Source organism: Athene noctua, chromosome 12 (assembly GCF_965140245.1).
Source record: "Athene noctua chromosome 12, bAthNoc1.hap1.1, whole genome shotgun sequence".
NCBI classification, from domain to species: domain Eukaryota; kingdom Metazoa; phylum Chordata; class Aves; order Strigiformes; family Strigidae; genus Athene; species Athene noctua.
The window spans coordinates 18,067,945-18,091,743 of NC_134048.1; the positions used below are offsets into that span (position 1 = coordinate 18,067,945).

Genomic DNA, 23,799 nt, shown 5'->3' on the forward strand with positions numbered 1-23,799 from the left:
TGCAGCTGGGTGCAGCTAAGGCAGAGCCCTTCCTCCCCTGTGCTTCCCAGAGCTGTCAGGTGGTGGCCATAACTTCCCACCCCAGAGCTGCCGTGAACTATCATGAACTTCTGCTTCAGTCTGAGGTTATCCAGAGATAGAGCAGACAGAAAGGGGCACCCTGTGTCTGACTTGACCTGCTAACATCTTGCTGACTTAAACATCCCTAGGAGACCTGTTTTGCTTCAAGCCTACCCTCGCCCCCTATTTTGGAAAAGGCATGGTCCAGGTGAGGGTTAATGAAGTGCCTAATTACTGTCCTCAGGTGCCTGCCAGGTTGTCAATTAGAAAACAGTTTCAAAAAGCCTCCCCACCAGCAAGGGCTTCTTTGGAGGAGGGGTCCTTGTTTGAATCCTGTGGCTGCCTGATGGTGAGAGGGTTGCTGTGAGCCCCAGGCTTGGGGGTCCTGGAAGAGGAGGAGAGCTGGGGGCCTAGCTGGGGACAGGGAAGGGTCTGCAGGCTGGGCCCCAACATGTCTCCCTGCCGAGGAGGGAGGTGAAGGCTGGCCTGCAGCTGGCTGGGATCAGCCCTGCCTCTACACGGCGCTGGAGGTAGGGCTTGGGGGTGACCCTGTGTGGCCACAGTACCCCTCTCTGCACCAGGGATCATGCTCTTGGTTAAAACAAAATAATTTGTCATCTTCACAGGCTTCTTCCCACCTGGGAACTGCCCCGGGCTGAATTGTCTTTGTGGGCCTGTTGTGGGGGAGTCAGCCTGCTCCTGTGTGGGCCCTCAGGGCCTGAAGCCAGCAAGAGCCACTGGGCATGAGGTAAAATGAAGTCCCCTGCCACTAAAGCAGGGCCTAGCCTGGCTCTGTGTCCCCGAGCAACTGTGTGGTTGTCCCTGGGGGTTTGGGTGGCAGCAGACAGGGCAGATGAGAGTTGTCCTGAACCCTGGCATGGTGCAGTGGCCTCTGTCAGCCCCGGGGAGTGGTCTGGGGCTGAACGCCCCTCTGAGACCGGAGGGTGGCCCCAACAGAGGGGTGCGTGCATGGCCCCACCTCTGCCGTGGGGGTTTGTCACCAGTGACGTCTCAAAGCATCACTTTCTTTTTTTCCCTCCTGTTTCAAAAACAAACAACAAAAAAAGGAATTTCTTAACTTGTGGTCAACTCAGAAAGGAGAAGCTCCTGCTAAGGGAGCGCTGGAGACAGTGCCTGTGAGGAGAGGCGCCTGCTGCTCAAGAGAATCCTTCAGCTGTGTCCCTACTCCACGCTGGGGGCACCACGGTCACTGAGGACATGGGTCCTGCTCTCCTCCTGCTGCTTACCACAGCCAGTGCCTGGCACGGTAGGTCCACCAAGCCCCCCAAAGCTCTACAGTGTATCCATGTCATTCTGGGGCAGTTTTGGGATGTGGTGAGGGTTTCTTGGGTGCCTGATGTGAGTGTTCCATCCCTCCTTGGGCAAAGAGGAGTGACAGCCTCACTGGGGCTGTGGACAGGACAAGGATGGACTAATGGGCACTTGACTCCCAGCAGTGGAGGACAAAGCCAGGCTCCTAATCGTGTCTACCAAAAGCCTGCTGTGGGCTGGGCTGGTCCCTGCTTCTGCAGGCTGCTGCGTGAGGCAGCTGCTGCTGCGGTCATGTTCTAGGAGCCTCAATGTGGGTAGGGAGTGAGCAAGAGAACGTGTCTGCTCTATGGTGTGTCAGGGAAGAAACACCAGCTCGGCATTTAGTGCAGGCTTGGCTGTAACAGCTTTCTGAAGACCACCCAGAGCTGGCTGTTGTTATAGGGGGAGGACAGTGGTGGGAAGAGGATGTGTTGTTAGCCTGTGTTGGCTCTGGAGCCCAGCCGTGCTGAGGGCTTGCTCTTGCTGAGGGCTGCCCACGGGAAAAGGTGCACATAGCATAGGAAGAGCCTCAGCAACAGTGAGATGGGAAAGGGAAACTTTCCACTGTTTGGCCTGGCTGGGGCTTAGGAGGAAGGAGAGGTTCAGCAGAAAGGGTGTCCTGAGGGAAGCTGTCTCTGAAATAACCCTTTGCCCAAATGGGGCAAGAGCTGGAGGTGCTTGGCCTGCAGGTGAAAGAGTTGGGAAAGTTGGCTGCATTGGCACCTCCCAATGCCCACTTTGCGCCTGGTTGGAGATGTCTGAGGATTGTTGTTTTCTGGTCCTGCTAGCATAAACAACAGGGCTGTAGAGCCAGGATGTGATGGAAACAGAACTTGGGCAGCCAAGAAGGGAAAGGTGAATATGACTGGTTTTTGAGGCTGTGGAGATGGCCAAGAGGTGATAACCCACCAACCTCAAGAAGCAATCACTGAACCTGTTTTGAGGTTTGCAACCAGACAGAAACCAGTATTACTAATCTTATGTCTTAAGCACTGGCAGCCTCTTGAGGGTCTTGTGTGGCACTTTCCTTCATTTTCCTCTTGAGCTTGTTTGGGGACACAATGAGTCTCTGGTGTGAAGTGCCCCCTGGAAGGGGGCAATCTGTGGGGAAAGCATTCAGCTGTAACAAGAGGGCAGCATATCCCTCTTGAGACACTGCAGTTCATATTTTCAGCCCAGGAAATTTGTATCCCCTCTCATTGTTGTGCTGTATGGTGTTTCACTTCAAGTCACATCTTTGACATGCTGAGCAGGCTTTTTCCAGGTCTGCTTTGTGGGGAACTGGGTTGTGAAGGCTGCGGTGGTTTTAATATCTTATGGGTTTTTTAAGATAATAGGGACTAGGCAGGTCTGATATAGAATTGTGAGAGATTGTAACAATATCTGTCAGGATCTCTGTGAAAGTTCCTTGAGGCACTGGGCAATGCAGGTCACCATCTGTGACATCCTCATCAGGCACTGTCAGCTGTGTCAGGATGTTAGAGACAAATTTGTCTGAGTACCATCACTGTTGGCCATCTGCTGCACAAAGGAAGAGCCAAAGAACGTGCCAAAGGAAGAGCCTCAAGCTGGAGTCAGAGCCTGACTTCTTTCTCCCTCTTGGATTGCAAGTGCATCTTCTGAGAGTACCCAGGGCTGATGTGGTATGACCATTGTGATCTGGGCTCTTGCTAGGGGAGTGTCAGGGGCTCAAATCCCAGCTTTGGATCAAGCAAAGATTTGAAACTTGATCAGCTCACATCTATGCTCCTGGACATCTTGAAAGGTCTTCCCGGGGTTTCTTTTGTTTTCTTGTTATGGATGCATCTAAACCTCTGATGCAGAAGCCCCAAGCAGAGATGTGATAAGCACCCTTTTCCTCACCCCCTGCTCCCTAGACACCGTAGGTGACTCTGGGGAAGGTGTCCTCAGAAACCAAGCTTTTCCTTGCCATCACTGAGGGGGGGAGTGAGGGGAACTCAAGCCTGGTATGGGTGTCTCCCAAGGCCAGACCTTAGCCTAGTTATCTCCCAGGACCAAGTCAAGGTCCTGATAACTGGTTTCTGTGTGTAAGGTTCTTGAATGTCTCTGTCTTACCAGCCTTCACTTCTCCTTCCTTACCATTTCCAAACCCTCAGCAGAGGAAAGTAATGTTTTGGTTGGCATGGGAGAGGCAGCGACAGAGCCTGCAGCTGTAACTAGAGGTCATGGTTACACAACCCAAGTGTGGTAAAACCCTTGGCCAGCAGTTACTGGCAGTGCTGCGGAAGCTGCTGGAGAGCAGCAGACACATCCTTAGGCTTCGTGCAAGATTGCACACTGGTCAGCAGGGAGAAAGCGTCCTCCAGCAGCCCTGCTTCCCCATTCTGGAAAAGGGCCTGTGTGTTTGACTCATCCCCCAGCACACAAGGAGTGGATGCTTGGGTGGCCTTCACCTGTCGGTATCTCTGCCCCATCTGTCCTCACTCCCCTTGTGTGGCAGTTGTGCCAATGACAGGAGTCTCCAGTGATAGACTGAAGGCTGCTAGCTGCTGCTTCATTGTTAGGGAGAGCACCTACACTGAGCCTTCTCTGTCCATAGCATCTCAGTAGTAACTGTAGGTTGATAACAACAAGGACACAGTGACATGACCCTCTTGTTTTTCTTGTCCTGCTGTGGCCAAACCAAGGACCAGTTACAATATGGTCCTTCCCTGAGCCAGTTTGAATGCAGATTTGAGTCAAAGAGCTTGGCTCCCCTATTAAATGGTGCTGAAGCCTTGGCTAAAGCAGAGAGTATGTGAGGGAAAAACATACAGTGGTAGAGAGTAAAAGCAACAGAAATGTGTTGAGCCCTGCTAGAAAACATAGCTTAGAAAAAGAGAGGAACTTTGTACCTTAGATATGTGGAAAATGTGGCTTTGCAAGGGATTCTGGGACATGTTTTTCTCCACTCTGGGAATAAATGAGGCTTTTCCTCTTTCCACAGAAAGATAAAAGCATCTCTAAAAAAACCTCACACAACCCAAGGGGAAAAAATGTCAAACATTCCATGCCCCAAAGCTCCTTGTCTTCTGCTTCTTCCTGCAGGGTGACTGAGTTTGATTCAGGCCTTGTTTGGGTTCCTCTGGGCAACTGCATTGTTGTCACACACCAGCAATGCTCTGTAGGACCTTGAGTCTCATATTCTTGACCTTTCGTTGCACAGAGGGAGGCATTAACCCAAGACTGCTTAAATGATGCTCTTTGAGCTCTGATGGACGGGCTCTGGTGTTACAGCCCCAATCGCAGCCCGTAGAACACGATGCGCATTTGTACCTCAGACATAGTCTTCCTCACCAAATGAGCTGTGAGCAGGGGTGGATGAAGATGAGTGGGTGTGTGCTGCTTCTACTGCCTGGGTTACAGGGACAGTGTCCTGGGCAGCAACTGGGAACAGATTTGCTTTAAACTCTCTTTGCTACCCATGACCATAACCAGCCTTCTCTCCTTTCTTCCCTTCAACAAGGGCTGTAAGATCTGGCCACTAACTCCCCTTTCCCCTGAAGGATGTGCAAGTGCAGCTGGATTAATGGTACCATTATAGAGTGCTTTGCCCTCTCCCACTTCCTAATGAATCTTCTATGTTCATTTGGACAACAAATCTTTCAACTAAACTGTTGGTGTAAGTCCAGAGCAGTCTGCTGCAGAGATTGAGGCATCACAAGACCAAACTCAGCCCTTGTTTCAGCTGCCACCACCCCAGAGGAACACTGCATTCAGTGAGCTCATCTACAAAGAGCAAAGAAGTGGCAAATTGGGTAGCTACCTTTCTACTTAGTATTATTTGAACCTCAGTGTTTACCCCTTTAAAATGTGAGGATGGGTTAGCAACTGGGAAGAAAAGCAGAAGTGGGAGAATGGCCCTGGATAGGGGCCGGAGGGGAGTGCTGAGCCCCCTGAGCACAGATAGCCATTTGAAATGTGTTTCCTGTCCTCCCTGAAGGCCTGGCGTGGGGGTGGTGGTACCACTTCTTCCCTAGCCCCGCAGTACTGATTCATTTCTCACTTCCCCCCACCCTAAATATAGGTGGTGACTCAAAGAACACGCTGATGCGGCAAAACAGGGAAAAATATTTCCCTCTGACACTAAGGGCTGGAGTGGGACGCAGGTTCCCCTTTATTCAGCCAGTACAGAAGCCATCTTCAAAGTAGAGATGGCATCAAATATCAAGCTGGGTTGCAGTGTCAAGCTTGATGTTTGAAGCTGTTTACTTTCCTGTGCCTCAGTTTCCCACCCTCAAATATGAATAATAATGGTGACTCACTTTGTAATGTTTTGATGGTATCTACAAGGAGAATGCACTGTGTGACTATGATAATGCATAAGTATGGGTCCTGCAAAATCCACTGCCCAGCAACCAAAAAGCAGTCTTCCCAAAAGGTGTGAGCTGAACTCCTGCTCTGCAGATGCTTTCCAGTTCTGTTCTACCTCATCACAGCACCAATGCAACAGAGCGCCCCGTCCACTAGACTTGACTTAATTTTCACCAAATGGTGTTACGTTCATATAGTAGCTCCAGCTCTGCCACAGAAAGAAAACTGTTTCAAGAAGAGGCAAAGAAGAACAATTTCCAAGCTAGCATCTGACCTAATCAGCTCCATTTTATTTTTGTTTTTGTCCCAGGGCTCTAAATGTTCACATGTGGGGTTTTCTCTCTTCTCTGAAATTCATTCCTTGGAGTATCAGACCATATCTGTCTGGTGGGATGGAGAATGGCTGGAGTGATGTGAGCCAAAAAGCCAGACTGAATCCCAAGCTCAGTTTCTTCCTGATGCTGAGCTACTCCATGCTCAGCAGTGTGAACTCCAACAGAGCATCTTTAAGGATCACTTTTGCATCCTCACTCTTTCCTTTGTAGGCTCGGCATCCCCAGTGATCAGCCCTGACCTCCCTGCTCTGGTTGTTAACACGGGTGATCCAGTCATCTTGCACTGCTCAGGAGAGTCCAAAGTTGAATGGAAGAGCCAAAAGAATATATTCATCAACCACACCAGCAGCATGTTCAATATTTCCAAGGCTACTTACAGGGATACAGGCACCTATAAGTGTGCTTATGTCAACAGCAGTGACAAGGGCATTGCGACTGTGCATCTGTTTGTGCGAGGTAACTATGCTTCCCTCTACCTACACTGGCAGGACGGTGTCCTTTTAGGGAGCATGGCCATGACAGAGGTCCTCTCTACAGCTGTGGTTGTGTGTGTGTTTGGGGAGCAGTGCAGGCTCCTAGTGAGGCAGTGGCTCACCCACAACCACGTAAGCATGCATAAAATGGGCCCCGTGGCTGAAGTACTGGGGTACAGTACAGAGCTGAATCTCACACATGTGGGAATGGCCTGGATATCTCCTTCCATTTACCCTGGCTTCCCTTTCTGCAAAAAACAGGGATGAAAGTCTGGTCAGTGTTGTAATGAGCAGTGAGATATGGAAATCAGAGCGCTGTATGGCCAGTACCCCAAATAAGGGAGAGAACCACACAAATTATGTCCTCACAACATGACCTGAACCCCAAATATTCTTTTACCCCAGAAGGAATTATGCTGTGGTAGCTCCACCACCTGCATTCACCCCTTCCCTGGTACCAGAGATACTGTCCTAGACAGGAAAGCTGGAGGTCTGATAAATAAAACTAACACTATGGTGAAAAGTTTAATTAGAGGTAAGCATATTTCTCAGTCTTTCTTGCCTATGTACATTTGTGAGTTGATTATTCTACTCGCCTCAAATGTCTTAGCTGGAACTCAGCTTGTCGTGTGAGTTTTTGGAGGCTGAGTCAGGCAGGCGTTGAGCAGGGCTGCCCCAGCATCGAACTCCCGCTGGGTAGCAGTGCTGGAGACTTGCCGTTGCTGGAATGTGTTTCTCTGCTTCAAGGCATTTTCTGATCCCATTCTCTGGCCTACCTTGTCTCCTCTGCAGATCCAAATACTGTGTGGTACGTTCCAAGTTTCCGGATCTTTGTGACCAGAGGTGGTAATGCTGAGCTCCCCTGTCTCATCACGGCCCCCGAGTATGGATCCAGGGTGACTTTGACAATGGATGATGGCTCTCAGCTCCCACCTGGGACCAACTATTCTTTCAGTATCGAGAAAGGAGTCACGCTATACAATGTGCAAAGCAAGCAGAAGGGCTCGTACCGATGCCAAGCAATGATAAATGGAAAAGCAGAGAAGTCATCAAGAATAAGACTGTTTGTGGAAGAAGGTAAAGGATTGAGGGGTTGCTGCTGTCCCTGGGGAGACGGCAATAGCTAAGCTGGCCATGGTAGATAGTTAAGGAAAGGCTTCTTGCCAGTGGTAGGGAAGACTTTTAGAACCTGCAGTCTTTAAAGGGTATTTAATGGAGTCAAAATTCCATCAGCTTCTGGCAAATTGGCTCCTTCAGGTGGCTCTCTGTGGGTTCAGCGGTGTTCAAATCTTTGCAAACACTATTAAAGGACAGAGAAAAAAAGTCCACCTATCTCGCTGGTGTTCTGCAAGTCCTCAGGCCATAATCATGGCAGAAGGTTCCCCTTGCCTTTCAACCCACAGTGCTGACTGCTGTGCTCTCCCCAACTTGTACTGCTTCCTACAGACACAGATGGGAGTGATGATCCCTAGGGAATGAGAAGGCTGGGGGTAAAAAGACTGAAGAGGATGGAAAGGAGAAGGTAGCCAGGCCTTGGGAAGTCTCCAAAGCACACAGGGTCACTGGACCAGCTGATGTTGAATCTTTCCCTGCTTGCCTTTGTGTAGCCCGGGAGAAGCCTGTATCGGTGATAATGGACCCTATAGACCATGTGCGAATTGTGGGTGAACCTTTTGAAGTCACTTGCAGAGTAATTGCTCCTTCCCACAAGTATGACATCAGATGGGTGACAGCAGCAAAGAACGTAAGTTGTGCTGCTTCAAGGGTATATAGTTCTTTCCTGGAAACTAGGAGATATAGGGTGGTAAGAACTGCTCAGACCCAAGTCACCTGCAGCAAAGCCTTGGACTGCCTGACCAAAGCAGCTGTTCAAACAAGCTGTAGATATCTGAATATGGCCATCCTTTCCTTGGGATGACACAGTTAAAAAACACCTTCCCATCGTCAGGATCTTACTGCAGGAGAGGAGGAAAGCATGTTGTTTCAGCTGAGTTCACTGAGCAGGAGCCACAGTACCTACTGAGGCAACATTTCTTCACCCAGTCCTGTCAGGGCTTGTAAAGCAGCAGACATGTTCAGGACACACAGTTCCAGAGAGAGAAGATATGGGTGAAGAGAGGGAATGCATTTTAAAAATCTCTGTTGTGCTGAGTTTTAACTGCTAGATGGTTAGATAGTTTGCTATAAGTCATTATATCTGATGCCTTTATTAAGGATGTGAAATAACATACAAGATATGTTTGGATCACACAATGTAAGGCCAACTTGCAGTCAGAAGGCTGGCAATAGATATAATCCTAACTGCTGTGGAATATCTGCCCTGAATACTTAGATTTAATGTCTCTTGGTCTCCACGTAGATGGCTTTCAGTGACGGGCACTATAACAAAGCTCCATAGCCCAGAACAGGAGGGGGTGGGTATGTTTGTTGTAAGTATTCAGTTCCATCCTCTACCCTTCCAAGAAAGTGCCTGATGTTCCCTCCCTGCCTTGACAGGTCAGGAGAACTAAAAAGCCTAGCTTTGAAAATGAGAGCTACTTCATCAGTGACATCCTGTCCATTCCAGCAGTGACCATGGAAGATAGTGGGAAATACACTTGTATAGCTAACAACTCAGCAGGATCCAGGAATGCCTCAACAATGCTTCAGGTAGTAGGTGAGTGCTTTCCCAAAAGACCAGGAAGGTGTGGGCTGACTCACATACAACCTTGAGTGTTTTCTACTTCTGCCTCCACCTTGTTCCCAGTTTTGCTGTTGGGAACATCATTCTTGCTTGTGCCTGAAGGCTCACATGAGAACTGTGGAACTGCTAGAAAAGGAACTGGTGTTCCTTGTGTTTCAAGGGGCAAGAGGACATTTTTTGGATTCTGGATGAAAAAAACTCAGAAATCTCAGTCTTTGTGTGTTTATAAACAGCTTTAAAACACACACAAAAACCCAAACAAACAAAAAACCCACAACAAAACCAAAATGGGCAGGGTTATGCTGAAGACCAGGAAGGACTGGCTGTAAGGAAGGGCAAGCCACATGAGCAGAGTATGGATCTTTGTCTCTTCCAGTGGCAGATCCACATAAGAGGGTTCAGGTCTATCATACACTTGTTTGTATCTCAAGATGGAAAATTCATCCTCGCAGCTGAGGTTTACTGATGTCCCAAAGCTACTTCATGCCATGGCTCAAAGAGGGCTTGGTCTGAGTTGTTTCCAAGTGAGAAGCCAGGAGTTTAGCTAAGGGGCCTGTCTTCTATGGGCAATTGGGAGATACAGTTTTAGCCTCATCACTTATTAGGATACAGCATGTAAAACCTTTTTCCCCATGAGAGTTCACTAAGATTTTCTAGCTTTCCTCAGGCTGTGTAATCCAAGCTGCCATGACAAAGAAGCAATTTAAAAGTACTGCTTTGGCAACATAATTTGTGTAATGCCTCGTTCTCTCCTGCAGTCTCCCAGCTGAGGCTGCCCTTTCCAGTAATGGTCCATTTATGAAGCTGGTATAAGCTTGTTTCAGGTCTCTGGACATGTCTGCTAATGGTCGTGCTCTCCTTCATCCTGCAGAGAGAGGTTATGTGTTCCTGACCCCAGTGCAAGCTACCAGCCAGGAGGTTGCTTTGGGAGATAGTCTGCAGCTGCAGGTCCACATTAAGGCTTACCCAAAACTTGTCGACTGGAACTGGAATCACACAAACCCCTTGAAGAACTCTAGGACCAGCACATTGCAGTTCCAAATGACCCCTGGAAACAACAGGTATGTGCTCACTCTCTTTCTACTCTGGCTGTGGCATGTTTCCAACAATGCTTTCCTTGTGAGACAGGCAGTTTGACAGCAAATTCACTGGTTTTAAGAGGGGAACTGTTTTGCCTTCTCTTTCCAGTATTATTAGCAAACAGCAGTGAACAGGTCTGATCAGGTCAAGGAGGACACCACCTCTATGGCAGCCTTCTCTTTAGAAAACCTTGTGGAAGTCAGTATCACATTTGTGGTCTGGCTGTTCAAGTTCATACTCACAGGAAGAAATTGCAGGGGTGGATGAACAATACAAAAAAATTAATTCCCTCACTGCTCCTCAGACCTGTCCCATGCTCTGAGGTCTGGACAGTGTATGTACCGAGTGGCATTGTATGCCCCATGTCAATAGAAGCCAGAAACATCATTATGTGGATAGGACCCAATGGAGGGCACAGGCCTGCTCTTCCAAAGCCTACAGCCAACTGAGGCCAAAAAGAGACTGAAAGAAAGAGAATCATCCTGTTTGGGGAGGTTTTAGCAATTCCCCTTTCATTTTCTTAGAAACCCGAAATAATCCACAAGAGGAACTGTACCACTCAGCAAGCACGATGGCTTTGGGGTGAAGTCTTTCTTGCATCTGGGTCTGAGAAATAGGCTGGGGGCGGAGGGGAGTGGGTGCTAGGGACTGTGACTTGATGGGCTAAGAAATGGGAGGAATAACTTTGGCAGAAGGACCAGCATCCTCTAGCCCTTCAAAGGCAATGATTTCGATGTTAAACTCTTCTTTTTGAGCATTTGCTCACCTGGAGCCTATCACAGAATCATTCAGGTTGGGAAATACCCTTGGGATCATCGAGTCTACTTTCAGAAGTGCTGTGTGCTTGGTGGCAAAAGATCTTTCCTCTAAGGAAGATCAGACCCTCTCTGCTTCCCCTGAAGAAACAAGTAGCAGACTCCCCTCATGGGCTGGAATTAATGCTGAGAACTGTTCACCTGCTCCTGGGCACAGGAAGCAGCTGCATCTTGCTGAGTGAAGACTCTGTGAGCGCTTAAGTTTCCTCAGCACAGCTTGCTTTATGGTGTTTACTCTCTCTGTGTGAGCAGGTATAACACCACGCTCTTCCTGAACCGCCTGCAGGAAGGAGAGGGAGGTCTCTATACATTTTATGCCATCAACAATAAGACCAATGCATCTGTTACCTTCAATATTTCTGTGAAATGTAAGTGCTGGGCATTGCCTGTTCTTTCACCCTGCTTACCCTTGGGGCTGCTGCCCAGCTGGCAGCAAGTAGGGGGGGTACCAGGGTGCTTCCAGCCCAATGCCCACAGGACGCAGGGCCAGACTGCCTCTGGGACCCAGCCCAAACCTGGGCATAGCACAGGGGTTCCTGATGTTTTATTATTGCACACGTGGAATGTAAATCGGGGCACAAAGAATGTGCTCTTCCTCCGGTCATAGCACTCACACTTTATCTGCCTTCCCCAACAGCTCCTCCAAGGGTCTGCAGAATCAAGGTGCCAGCCAATGACTCCATCCTTCAGTGCATGGCCATCGGCTACCCTGCCCCACGCATTGAGTGGTACCAGTGTCCCACTCACTCTGACAGGTGAGAAATGCCCAGAACATCGAGCACCTCCAAGGTGTGCACTTGCCCTTTCTGTGCTGGCATTTGCTGAGCAGCACTGTGTGGGCTTGCCTACAGGCAATATAGCAGAGCCTGTTTGATAACAGCAATGGGGATGTTGCCCTGCTAAAAAGTCTTGGGGACTATCTGAGGAGAGGGGGAAGGTACTATTCTTAAAGTCCTGAGCTTGATGAGTTCAGCCACCTGTGATTCATGTTCTCCCAATGCTTTTCTGGGGAATATGTAGGTCCTTTGGAGAAGTGCCTTGATGTCAGCTGCTGTAGAGCTACATCCTGGCTGGTTTTAGTCATCTTTCTGGGACCTTCACAGGTCTGAGGCTCTGTAGAGCACAGGCTGACTGAGCTACAGTGTGACAGGCAGCAACTGCAGCTGCCTGGACAGGGGTGGTTGTGCCTCAGTACCAGCCCTGTTCAAGGAGGGAACTGCTGCCACAACTGTAGCCACACAGAGGCAGGTAAGGTTCTGTCTACACAGGGCTTTGTTCAGGGAGAGGTCTTTTAATAGGGCAGTGAGTAACAGGTCTCATAGAGCTGCAGTCCTAATTCCCAGTCTAGTCTGACACAGGCACCAATTCACTTATGAGCAGCTATGCTGCACAGGAACACTCATTCTCTCCTCCTTGGTGTCTCTGCAGATACAACGAGGACTATAGGTTGCTACTGAATGACTCCAGTCCCCAGGTGGTGAACATGTTGCCCTTCCAAGAGGTGGAGGTGGAGAGCGCTGTCCTGTTCCAGGAGCTGGGTGACAATTTCACCTTCTGCTGTGTGGCCATTAACAAGGAAGGGAACGCTTCTGACATGTTTCACTCACTCACCATCACCAGTAAGATACAAACTGGTAACTTGACAGAGTGGGGAAGAGTTTGGGGGCTTTTGGGGGTCTATCTTCCTATATGTATATCCATATTGTCTTGCAAGAGAGGTGGAATAGATTCCACAAGCCCTCTGTCTTCACAGGAGGTGTGAGGCTTTGGCATTTGGCAGTTCTAGGAACCATGTGGGAACTGGTGGCTGGACATAGCCTGGTGCCAAAGGCTGAGCCACGCCATGAACACCTCGTAACTGCAGGACCTCCCTGCAGGGCGCAGCCCAGCTGACTGTTACTCAGCCCACTGGAGCGCAGGGGCTGCATCTTTTGACAGCACTGTTCTTGACGCACAGATCTTTATCTCCAGTCAGTCTGACCTGAAGCTGGTGCTGTTTGTGGAAACTGGGGTGGACAGGGGGAACCATTGCAGCCTTGAGTTTTGCATCAAGACTTCCCTCAGTTCCCAGCTGTCAGGTTTTGGGTGTCTCTGAGGCCAGTGCTGGGTTGTGTTGCATAGGGGGGAAGCCTAAATGAACAGCTGGGCACAATGGTCCCAGAGATGGGATTGAAACAGGAATGGTTTACTCATCCCATTTTTTTCTCTTCCAGGAAATGTCATGGCACTTCCAAACAAGATTTTCAGCCCCATCCTCTCCACCTGCATAGGCACATCGATCCTGCTGTTCCTCCTACTCCTCTTCCTCCTCTACAAATACAACCAGGTCAGATTCCCTGTTGTGTAGCAAGGGCTGCAAGGCCTGCCCAGTCTCAGAGACCTCCCTGCCTCTCCTGGCAGCCACAGGCAGGGAGCCTTCAGCTTGGGGGTAACCAGGCAAGCTACCTCCTCATCTCCACTGCCTCCCCAACTTCTTCCAGAAGTTTTCTGCTGGAGGGCATGGCTCATGCACCAAACCCAGTGTGTTACCGCTCTAAACCCGGTCCCTCAGCCTTGTAGCCCAGAGGTCCATGTGGATATTCCTTGGTGTCAGAGGTGCTCACTCTGAGCTGTCAGTTGCAACTGGTTTTGCTCTGGCCATCATGAATCCACAGACTGAATTAAGGAGGATAAAAAGTGGTTTGCAGCTTCATCTACATTTTATTCTCCTCCCTGCTTTATAAAAAGCTATCTTTATGGGGAAACAGAATGATGATAGAAGGCGTTTGTCTCCAGGAATGCTTGGTCACTATTTTTATACAAGAACTTACCCCATTTTCTCTGCAAGACTCATGTTCAGCATTTGGATTCCTTCTCGGTTTCTTCCATAAACTGTACCAATCAATAGCCACCTCTGCTTCATCAGTGGGTGAAAAATCTCCTGGTTTTCAACTCTCCCTTTTGGCACTTTTCTTCTGACAGCCCATCAAGGCTGCAAATTTTGCAGCAAAGTTCTGGTGCTGGTTGTCAGAAGATCCAGCAGAGCCCTCTTCCAGACAAGCACCTACAGCTTTGCAGGCAGAGCTGTGTTTGGCCAGTAGTCCAGAAACAGAGAGGGAGAAGTGTGGATCAGTGTGTAAGCACAGCTCTGAAGAAACAGCTTTTAGGAAGTCTTGCAAGGTCAAGAGAATCAGGATGTGTTTATAAATAATCTTACCTATCTCAGCCATGGGCTGCTTGAGCCATGACTGATTGATGCAGTGCTAGCTGAGTTGTGGAGCAGAAGGCAGCAATGCTTACCCTCTGGGAGTGGGCAACAGCAAATAAACTGCGGGCATGTGGCATTCTTTAGGGGGGACCTCCACCAGAAACTCTGTTGCTTGGAGCATCCTGTCTGGGCCTTTTTCAACAGCCTGCATGGGCATGGATGTTCAACTCTCAGGCAAAGAAAAAAGCAGCAGCGTGGGGGGGAAAACAAACAGATGCTTTGCATCAAAACTGCAGATCTTTTTGCCTCAGTTATGGTTCCTCATGCCTGTGCTAACCCAGCTTTGAGCATCTACTCATACACTGCATCCTTCTCTGCAGCTATCCAGGGGAAGTGGTGAGGAGAAGCACTTCAGCGCACACATCCCAGTAGCTGGGACATGAGGTGATTTGTCACAGCCATGGTCACTCCACCCATGCTTCCTTGTGCCTGTCTTGATGGACCTGAGACCACCTTTGCCACGCTGGGGTGCAGGTCCTTGCCTGTCTCCTTGTACAGGAGCATGCACAGTATTCTCATGCCAAGCTATTTCACTGCCTCTCTCTATTTGTGCCTCCCACCTGGCTCCCTACCCCTCTCAGCATGAATAACATCACCCAACACAAGCTGGCAACTGCCTCTGCCCGTAGGTTCCAGTGCTGCTTTTCTCTGCCTTGCCTGGCTATGTCTGCCATGAGATTTGTGGAAAATAGAATAAATTTTTACTTTCTCCATGTCTTTTTTTTTCCCTGTAAGGGAAGAAGGGTTGGGCCAGCTCTGCCATTCTGTTGTGCTCAGCAACTCAGGGTACCAAGGAAGGAGACACAGTGGGGACATCTCCCTCCTGCGCCAGCTGGGCACTGTTGGCCGTTGGTCTGGTGGGATGTGCTGGCTCTTCCAGCTCTGCCATCCCAAGTGGGGAAAATGGGCTACTTCAAGTGGAAGAGGCAAGAGACCCTCCCTCAGCCATGGGTGACAACTTAGAGGGACTTTGTAACAGCAAAGGGCCCAGGCTGTGCAGACAAAGCCTCTCTCATTCAGACTGGGTTCAAAGTAAGAAATATTTAATGGATTGAAACCTAAATCTTAGTTCTATGCCTGCAGGGTGAGAGCTAGAGTGCATGTGGGGATTAGGAACCCTCAGGACCTGAGGAACACTGAATAACTGGAGTCTCTTCCTTACAGAAACCCAAGTACCAGGTGAGGTGGAAGATCATTGAGGCCTGTGAAGGGAACAACTACATCTTTATTGATCCCACTCAGCTGCCATACAATGAAAAATGGGAGTTTCCCAGGAATAATCTCCAGTTTGGTAAGAAACCTTCCCTGTTGCTTGCCTGGTGGCATGCAGCTTACCACAGAGCTGAAATGCTCTAATGGAGAGAACTAAAGCAGTTGGGCAACATCTAAAGCTGCATCCAGACACAACAGGAACATTCTTAACGAGGCCTTGCTGTCCTCTTCCACACAGGGTGTCAAACGCTTGGGTGCAACCTCCCTCCAGCCTCCATTGCTCTGAGGAAGGTTGAGAGGATCATATCCTTCCTCTTGCATCTGGGGTCATTCCTAATGCACAGAGATGGTGAGCCCATGTTGGGACATGGCCTCTTTCACACCGTCTTTTCTTACAGTAGAGTTCCCCTCAGATGTTAACCAGCTCCTGACTAAGGGATGTGTCATCTTGTCTGGGCTCAGCAGGAATCCCCACCCACCAGACATCCTCCTCAAGGCTGTCTGCAGGACAACTGCTCAAGATGCTTTATAGAAAGAGCTTATAAATACTTTTTTCTCCCTCTGCAGGAAAAACTCTTGGAGCAGGAGCCTTTGGAAAAGTGGTAGAAGCCACTGCTTTTGGGCTGGGCAAAGAAGACTCCGTCCTCAAAGTGGCTGTGAAGATGCTAAAGTGTAAGCCCAAAGCAACTAGCAAAGACTGAAATCCCCCAAGCTCCTTTGGGCAGGATGCAGTATGTGTTCACCACATGTTAGTGCTCTCAAGCTGCAATATCTACTTTTTTAGATGTTTCTGCGATAAGTACTGGATGTTGAAATCACACTACTCTCACTTTTGTGGACATGTGGCCAAAGGCACAGACAGAGGACATGTTTTCCTCTGAGTGTGTCATCTCCTTTTATCCCATATCTCTGTCTACACCTCTTTCTCTCCTCCCCCATCATCTCTCCCTTGTCCCTCCCTCACTCCTTCACATGGCCCTTCTCTTGTTTTGCAGCATCAGCAGACACAGATGAGCAGGAGGCTCTCATGTCTGAGCTGAAGATCATGAGTCACTTAGGACACCATGAGAACATTGTTAACCTGCTGGGAGCATGTACCTATGGAGGTAGGATCCCACAGCCCTGCTTTTCCCATGGACCCCTCCCATGGTCTGCTCCTCTGAGGCTCTTACCTCTCCCCAGTCTCACACAGAGATAGTTGATGAGCTCAGTGGTCTTTTTTGAACCTATAACTTTGCAAGGGCCTGTGGGCTGGCCATTTCCAGACATGCTTATGTGCAGTGTGGGTTCTGCCACCCCTCCCAGGGAAAGTAATCCTCAGGACAGGTCATGGTAACATCACTTTTTTTAATGAATCCTTTCTACCTCTCTCCCAGGCCCAATCCTCGTCATCACTGAGTACTGTCGCTACGGGGATCTGCTGAATTTCCTGCGAAAGAAGGCTGAATCTATAATTATCCAAGATTCTTCCCTGGACACCTCATTAGACAGCACTGCTGATTACAAGAACATTGACCTAGAGAAGAAATACATCCGCAGGTAAAAGCAGAGCTTGGGCCATGGGGCTGAGCAATGCAGGGCCTGGGTACTTGCTGGGAGAAGTGTGCAGAGAGCTCTGCTGGGGAGAGATGAAGACCAAAGGTCTGAGGACTTGCAGAATACCAGGATGTAAAAGCCACTGGGGATGTCTGTGTTTTGACTTGGTTGCAGTTCCAACTTTTTCAAAGTTTTTGACAGATATCCCACAATAAATCCAGGTTTCAATCCAGTCTGCCCTCCTGCTATCTGGAATTGGAACTTTTTGGCTTCCTGCACTGTTGGGCACATGGGTTTTGTAGGACAAGAGGCTGAGCACTCCCCATCAGCCAAGGGCAGTTACTTGACAAAAGAGGAGCAGTACTTGGAGCCCCACACCACAAGGCACCTAGGGCACCTAGGTCCCCTTTCTGAATCAGCCTCAACGTTGACTTTCCCTTTGCCCTTAAGCCTCTAGCTAAGCCACTTCCTGCAGGCAGGGATGTGGTTTCTTCTCTCAGTGGATGTGGAGAAGGGCAGAAGGTACTGCTGGAGTGTTGATAACAGCCTGTCTCCATCTCTGTTGCTTCTGACTCAGTGACAGTGGCTTTTCGGGCCAGGGTTTGGAAACATATGTTGAAATGAGGCCTGTGTCATCATCATCATCTTCAACGTCATCAGATTCTGCGCAAGTCAGGGGTGAGTTAAAGGCTCCTTTCTGTGTTTTCATGAATTCTTTACTCTAGCCATCCTGTCTGGTTTAGTTCTGTGTAACCATGATACAGCATAGCTTGCATTATTTGCTAGGTTTGCAGCAACTCTAAAACTTTACTTTGAATTTCAGGGAAAAGCTCGGAGGAAGATGATGAAGCCAGGGAGGACCTCCGTCCCCTCAATCTCTCTGATCTGCTACAGTTCTCCAGCCAGGTGGCCCAGGGCATGGCATTCCTTGCATCAAAGAACGTGAGTGCCAAGAGGACAGATGCTGCCAGCACCCCAATGGGGAAACACCAGTCCAGCCAGCAGGCACCAGCCATCATGTCTGCACAAGGCTCGGGATGTTTTCAGATAGCATGGCCAAGCTCAAGAAAGCTGCTGCTGAAAATGGGCCTCTGCTTCATTGGTTGGGTTCAGACATGCTGGGCTGTTGTGGCTGGTGTTCCCTTCAGAGCCTTTGTCTTCCACGGGCTCCAGGCAGGCCATCATGGCAGGGACAGTGTTACAGGGGGGAACACAGGGCTGTGCATCATGCCAGTCTCAACATTTTCTCCCCAGCTTTTACATCAGTAACTTTGATGTGAAGCTTTCTCACATTGGCAGCTTCCCTGCTGGCCCAGGGACAAGGAACTGAAAGTGGCCGTTGAGCTGCCTGCCAGAGCTGGCTCATTTAGAGCACCAGAGTAATGTATGACTGGTTCAGAGATGAGGATACAGTGTCAACAGCCCCTGGTCCCGAGCTTCCTCCCATGGGGAAGATGACGGCCCCATGAGTGATTAAAGGACATGGCATGAAATGTCACAATGTCTTAGCATTGCAAATGAGGTGGTTGAAAGAGAGCCCATGCTCCTCGTGCGTGACAGTGCCTCTTACACAGGCTTTTCAAGCAGTACATGTTCCCCTTGCCCTCATAAGTGTTGTTTCCACGACAAGCCTGGGCTGTAGGGAATTAGTTGGGACTGCTGGGGGATGTCGGCTGGGTCTCAGTTGCACTCTCTTCTCCCCAGTGCATCCACCGTGACTTAGCAGCCAGGAATGTGCTCATATCAGATGGACGGGTAGCCAAGATCTGTGACTTTGGCCTGGCACGTGATATCATGAATGATTCGAACTATGTTGTAAAAGGCAATGTAAGTAATTAAAATGGGGACAAGAGAAGGGTAGGGTGTGGCTGGAGTGTGAAGGACAGGGTGTAAGCATAAGCTGCCAGCTTGTCCCAGTCTGCAGAACTCTTTGCTCTTCCAGGCCCGCCTGCCTGTGAAATGGATGGCCCCAGAGAGCATCTTTGACTGCATTTACACAGTGCAGAGTGATGTGTGGTCTTACGGCATCCTTCTCTGGGAAATCTTCTCCCTTGGTAAGAAAGAAGCAAGCTTGCATGGCTTACCACTACCCTGCAGAAAAGCTTCCAAGAAAGGAGGAAGGTTGACAAAAAAAAATCTAGGTTTTATCAGGGCTGTAAAACACTGTTGTGCTTCCAGAGGGACCATTAAAAACAATGGATCCTGGATGGTTTGCTCAAACTTGGAACTCCCTGAGAATGAGTAGCCCTGGCTTGGGCGATGCTCCAGGCTGGAGTATTAGAGCCTCTGATCTGAGAGGCACCTCTGCTTTTGTTCCTGTCACAGGTAAAAGTCCCTATCCCGGCATGGTGGTGAACAGCAAGTTCTACAGCATGGTGAAGCAGGGATACCAGATGGCCAGGCCTGACTTTGCTCCCTTAGAAATGTGAGTGGCTGTGCTGAGATACACACACCGGGGACAGGGTGGCTGGAGCTGTGTCACAGTGGGCCGGGGAGGGAGATGGCACAGGGACTGTGGTCACAGGTCTGCCTGTGGCTCCCAGGTGTGTCTGCCCTTGAGGTTCAGGTTGTATCAGCACCAGCGTGGCCAGCAGGGACAGGGAAGGGATCTGACCCCTGTACTTGGCACTGGTGAGGCTGCACCTCGATGAGTGGGTTCAGTTTTGGGCCCCTCACCCCAAAAAGGCCATTGAATGACTCGAGCATGTCCAGAGAAGGGCAACGAAGCTGGTGCAAGGTCTGGAGCACAGGTCTGCTGGGGAGCGGCTGGGGAACTGGGGGGGTTTAGTCTGGAGAAGAGGAGGCTGAGGGGAGACCTCATCACCCTCTCCAGCTCCCTGACAGGAGGGTGCAGAGAGGGGGGATGAGTCTCTTTAACCAAGGAACAAGCGATAGGACAAGAGGGAATGGCCTCAAGCTGTGCCAGGGACGGTTTAGACTGGATATTAGGCAGTATTTCTGTGCAGAAGGGGCTGTTGGGTGTTGGAATGGGCTGCCCAGGGCAGGGGGGGAGTCCCCATCCCTGGAGGGGTTGAACAGTTGGGCTGACCCAGTGCTGAGGGATCTGGTGGAGTTGGGAACAGTCAGGGTGAGGGTCATGGTGGGACTGAAGGATCTTCAAGGGCTTTTCCAACTGAGATGATTCTGTGATTCAGTGGATCCTACCAGGCTGCTCCTTGCTCCTTTAGGAAAGCAAGACCTGGGGTCGTTATGATGCTCCATCCACTATTTCCCCTGTTTATGGACAGGAAGATGAGAGAGCTCATGCTGTATGTCTACATTCCTGAACTTAGTGGATTTTTCTTTTCAGTCAGCTATTTTTGACCCTAGGACTTTGAGAAGACAAGCCTGAGTAGGTTGCAGGAAGGGAATGAGTTTAAGCTTAAATAAAAATACTGGAGGCATGAAGCCCCTTGTTGATAAGATTACTTTACCCACTCCTGTGCTCACCTTTCCCTGGAGCACTGCACATGCACTGACCATTGGTTTTATAGACAGGAGGAGAAGGGACTGCTCAGTACCACGTGCCTGGAATAAAAATGCAGGGAAGAGCCTGGGGGTGCTTTGCAGCAGCACAGTGAAATTGCCTTGTCCCTGTTTGGCTCTGCAGGTACAGCATCATGCAGGCATGCTGGAGCCTGGAGCCCACGCAGAGACCTACCTTTGACCAGATCTGCTGCTTCATTCAGAAAGAACTGGAGGTGCACAAGGAGCAGGTGAGGACCTTTGGAGAGAAGGGGGAAGGGAGACATGTTTTCCCCCTACATAAACATAGCTCCTGGACAACCTTCCTGGTGATGTCCCTTACCTTGAACTGGGGGGAGCAGTTTAGTGTTGCTGTGAAGTGCAGAGGGGCACCCAGATTTCCCCATGCTGAAGGGTTAAGTCACTCCCCACCATGACCAAAGGAGGCTGAACAAAGACAGAATGGCTGTTTTGTGGCAACCTCTACAGGCAGCAATATGGATAGTGACAGGGCTACGCATGCAACTGCCCTGCCCCATGCCCCTGGATTTGGTGTGCAGCTGGACACAAGGTGTGCTGCAGCTCCACAGCAGCACAGGCACAGCAAAGGGTAGTGTTGAGTTCGCATCCCCAGCTGGACATCCCTGCAGAAACAGGTGTTGTACTCCATTCATAGAGTCACAGAATGGTTTGGGCTGGAAGGGACCTTAAAGATCATCCAGTTCCAACCCCTGGGCAGGGGCAGGGACACCTTCCACCACATGCTCACAGCCCCGTCCAACCTGGCCTTGAACCCTTCCAGAGAGGGGGCAGTCACAGCTTCTCTGGGCAACCTGTGCCAGGGCCTCACCACCCTCACAGCAAAGAATTTTTTCCTTACATCTAAACTCGGTCTCCACTCTTTCAGTTTAAAACCATCACCCCTCATCCTATCCCTACACTCCCTGATCAAGAGTCCTTCCCCATCTTTCCTGTAGCCCCTGGGGGTTACTGGGAGGCCGCTCTAAGGTCTCCCTGGAACCTTCTCTTCTCCAGCTGAACCCCCCAACTCTCTCAGCCTGTCCTCACAGGGGGGTGCTTCAGCCCCCTGACCATCTTCATGGCCTCCTCTGGCCCCACTTGAGCAGGTCTGTGTCCTCCTGATGTTGGTGCCCCCAGAGCTGGACACAGTACACACAGCAAAGGACCAAAGCACACTTGGGTTGTGTTTTGTTTTTATTTTTTGCTTTCAAGGACTACACCAACCTCCCCTCCACTGCTGAGGAAGACAGCGGCTGTGATACCTCTGGCTGCTGTGAGGTGTCCTGTGAGCAAGAGGAGAGTGGCCAGCCCCTTCTCAAGAGCAACAACTACCAGTTCTGTTAGCTGGCACCATCACCCTGGTGTAGATCCCTGTCCTCATGGCTCTGCAGAGCACACAGTTCTGCTCTGCCCAAGGACCCAGATGCCTTCTGCTTTGGCTCTCCTCTTTCTGAAGTACGAGTGTTATCGACTCCCTCACTGAAAGGGCAGCGCCGGAGTGACTCAGAACCAAGACTCACCACGGGGTCCCTAAAGCCTTATCTCAAGCGTGCCGTAGAGTTGTTAGGATGGTAACATGTTCCATCTCTACAAGGTACAGAGAGGTCCCTGTCACCTGCCTCCTCACCCCCTGGAGGAGGCTGTGGGTGTTTGTTTATTGCAGTTTTCTTAAAATACTTGTTGCAGCCAAGCCAGATATTCCCAAAGTCACTCACAGGACTGAAGCCTTGTGTTTTATGAGCACATCTCAAACTAAGCCCTGAAGCTGGAACTGCTCCACACACCAGAAGCAGCCCTCTTTCCTGGTGGTCCTGCTCTCTTCCCTTTGTCAGTCAGACCCCTGATGTTGCAGAGAAAGTATTTAGATATAGGTAAAGCCTCTGCTTAGCATTAAATAGGAAATAAATATTCCTCATGCAATCTACCTCTCTGCAGCTGGTGCTTCTGCAGGGAGTTTGGGTGAAGGAGGCAGCCCCAGGGTTATGTGAACTTGTGCCCTGGTAACAGGACTGAGGGGCAGTTATTTCTCAGGCAAAACACAGAAGTAACCAGTGCTCCTTCCACATGAGCACTTACACAATCCCAATCCAGGAAAGAATGGCAGCTTAGATCTGGAAATGATCAACATAACACATCCTCCAAAACTTCTGAATTATTAAACATGTAGCAATCACTGCCTTTGTCATGATTACAGATATGCTCTTGTACATATTTTCCTGAGTGTATTTTTAGTAGTAACTTTTTGTTTATAAGCTAGAGCCCAATACCCTTAAACTTACTTTTAATCTAGCTCTTGTTCAGGGCTCCTCATGTCTCAGCCCCCCCAGTCTGGTGTAGTTACCAGGAGCAGCTAAAGAACCTTCTTAGCTTCACCTGACTCGGTGGGTGAAGTTTCAGTATTCCAGGTACAAGCACTGACATGGCTCAGGCAGACTACAGCAAGATAGAACTATTGTATCACAGGTGACCTTTGTCATACAATGAGCAATTACCTTGTGGGCCACTTTTGATTATGTTAAACCTGGTTTTACGCTAACACCAAGTGATTCATTCCTCCTTACTAAATGAAAAGCTAATGTATTTCTGTCTGTCAGCATTATAAAGAATAAAATGTTTAACAAAACAAGTTTCTTCCAGGACTTTAAGGACTGTTCTCAGGGGAATGGCTCAGAGCACAGGTGATGCACTGGCCCATCCTCTCACAGCCTGCACCTCTGCTCCAATTCCTGAAACATTTCTCAGTACCAGTTCTCAAAACCATTCAATCTTGTGTAATGCAAAAATTCATTAAAAGCAAGGTTGTAAAACACTTTGCTCTGACTGGCCTGTCTGTAACTGGGAAAATGAAATGGTCCCCATGCATGGATATAATGGTGGATGAATTTCAAGGGTGATGCTGGAACATGAGACAGGTCACTGTGGTGTCAGTCTGAGGCCAAAGGGCCCTGGTGACCAGAGACTCAAGTTTACTAAAGCTCCAGCCAACTGAACACAGCCTGAAGAGAAGTTACTGTCACCAGCTGCAGCTTCTCTCCTCTGAAAGTCACCTCAGGAGCTGCCCTGCACAGGGAAATGCACAACAGGTAGGCCAGGGGAGTCAACCATGTGCGGAAGCTCCTTTTTTTCCCCCGTAAGAACTACATTTTAGCTGTACTTAGCAGGATAGCCTGACACTTTGGAGTGGTGGCAGAGCTGCTCTGCTCAGAAGACCTCGCCTCTGAATTCCAGGCTTTCCACCACCACCACA

General features: G+C 49.6%; 1 protein-coding gene across 2 annotated transcripts; it reads left to right on the forward strand.

The window, feature by feature from the left end:
* The first annotated feature begins 1,180 nt into the window (after positions 1–1,180).
* On the forward strand, positions 1,181–23,391 carry CSF1R (colony stimulating factor 1 receptor). 2 transcript variants are annotated; one of them, XM_074915752.1, is made up of 21 exons: positions 1,181–1,327; positions 6,231–6,476; positions 7,286–7,570; positions 8,101–8,237; positions 8,990–9,149; positions 10,048–10,237; positions 11,324–11,439; positions 11,709–11,826; positions 12,500–12,690; positions 13,285–13,397; positions 15,483–15,609; positions 16,098–16,202; positions 16,526–16,636; positions 16,907–17,069; positions 17,644–17,744; positions 17,890–18,008; positions 18,771–18,893; positions 19,009–19,120; positions 19,392–19,491; positions 20,677–20,782; positions 21,765–23,391. In XM_074915752.1, exons 1-21 carry the CDS (start codon positions 1,279–1,281, stop codon positions 21,894–21,896), a joined length of 2,904 nt encoding a protein of 967 aa, XP_074771853.1. In that variant the 5' UTR covers positions 1,181–1,278; the 3' UTR covers positions 21,897–23,391. The 2 variants fall into 2 exon arrangements, with proteins under 2 accessions (XP_074771853.1, XP_074771854.1); XM_074915753.1 differs by lacking the exon at positions 6,231–6,476.
* Positions 23,392–23,799: the final 408 nt, after the last annotated feature.

Coding starts and splice junctions, on each gene's coding strand:
- CSF1R (XM_074915752.1), top strand. CDS start 1,279: ATGGGTCCTGCTCTCCTCCTGCTGCTTACCACAGCCAGTGCCTGGCAC. Junction 6,477..7,285: donor TGTGCATCTGTTTGTGCGAG/GTAACTATGCTT, acceptor TCTCCTCTGCAG/ATCCAAATACTGTGTGGTAC. Junction 10,238..11,323: donor ATGACCCCTGGAAACAACAG/GTATGTGCTCAC, acceptor CTGTGTGAGCAG/GTATAACACCACGCTCTTCC.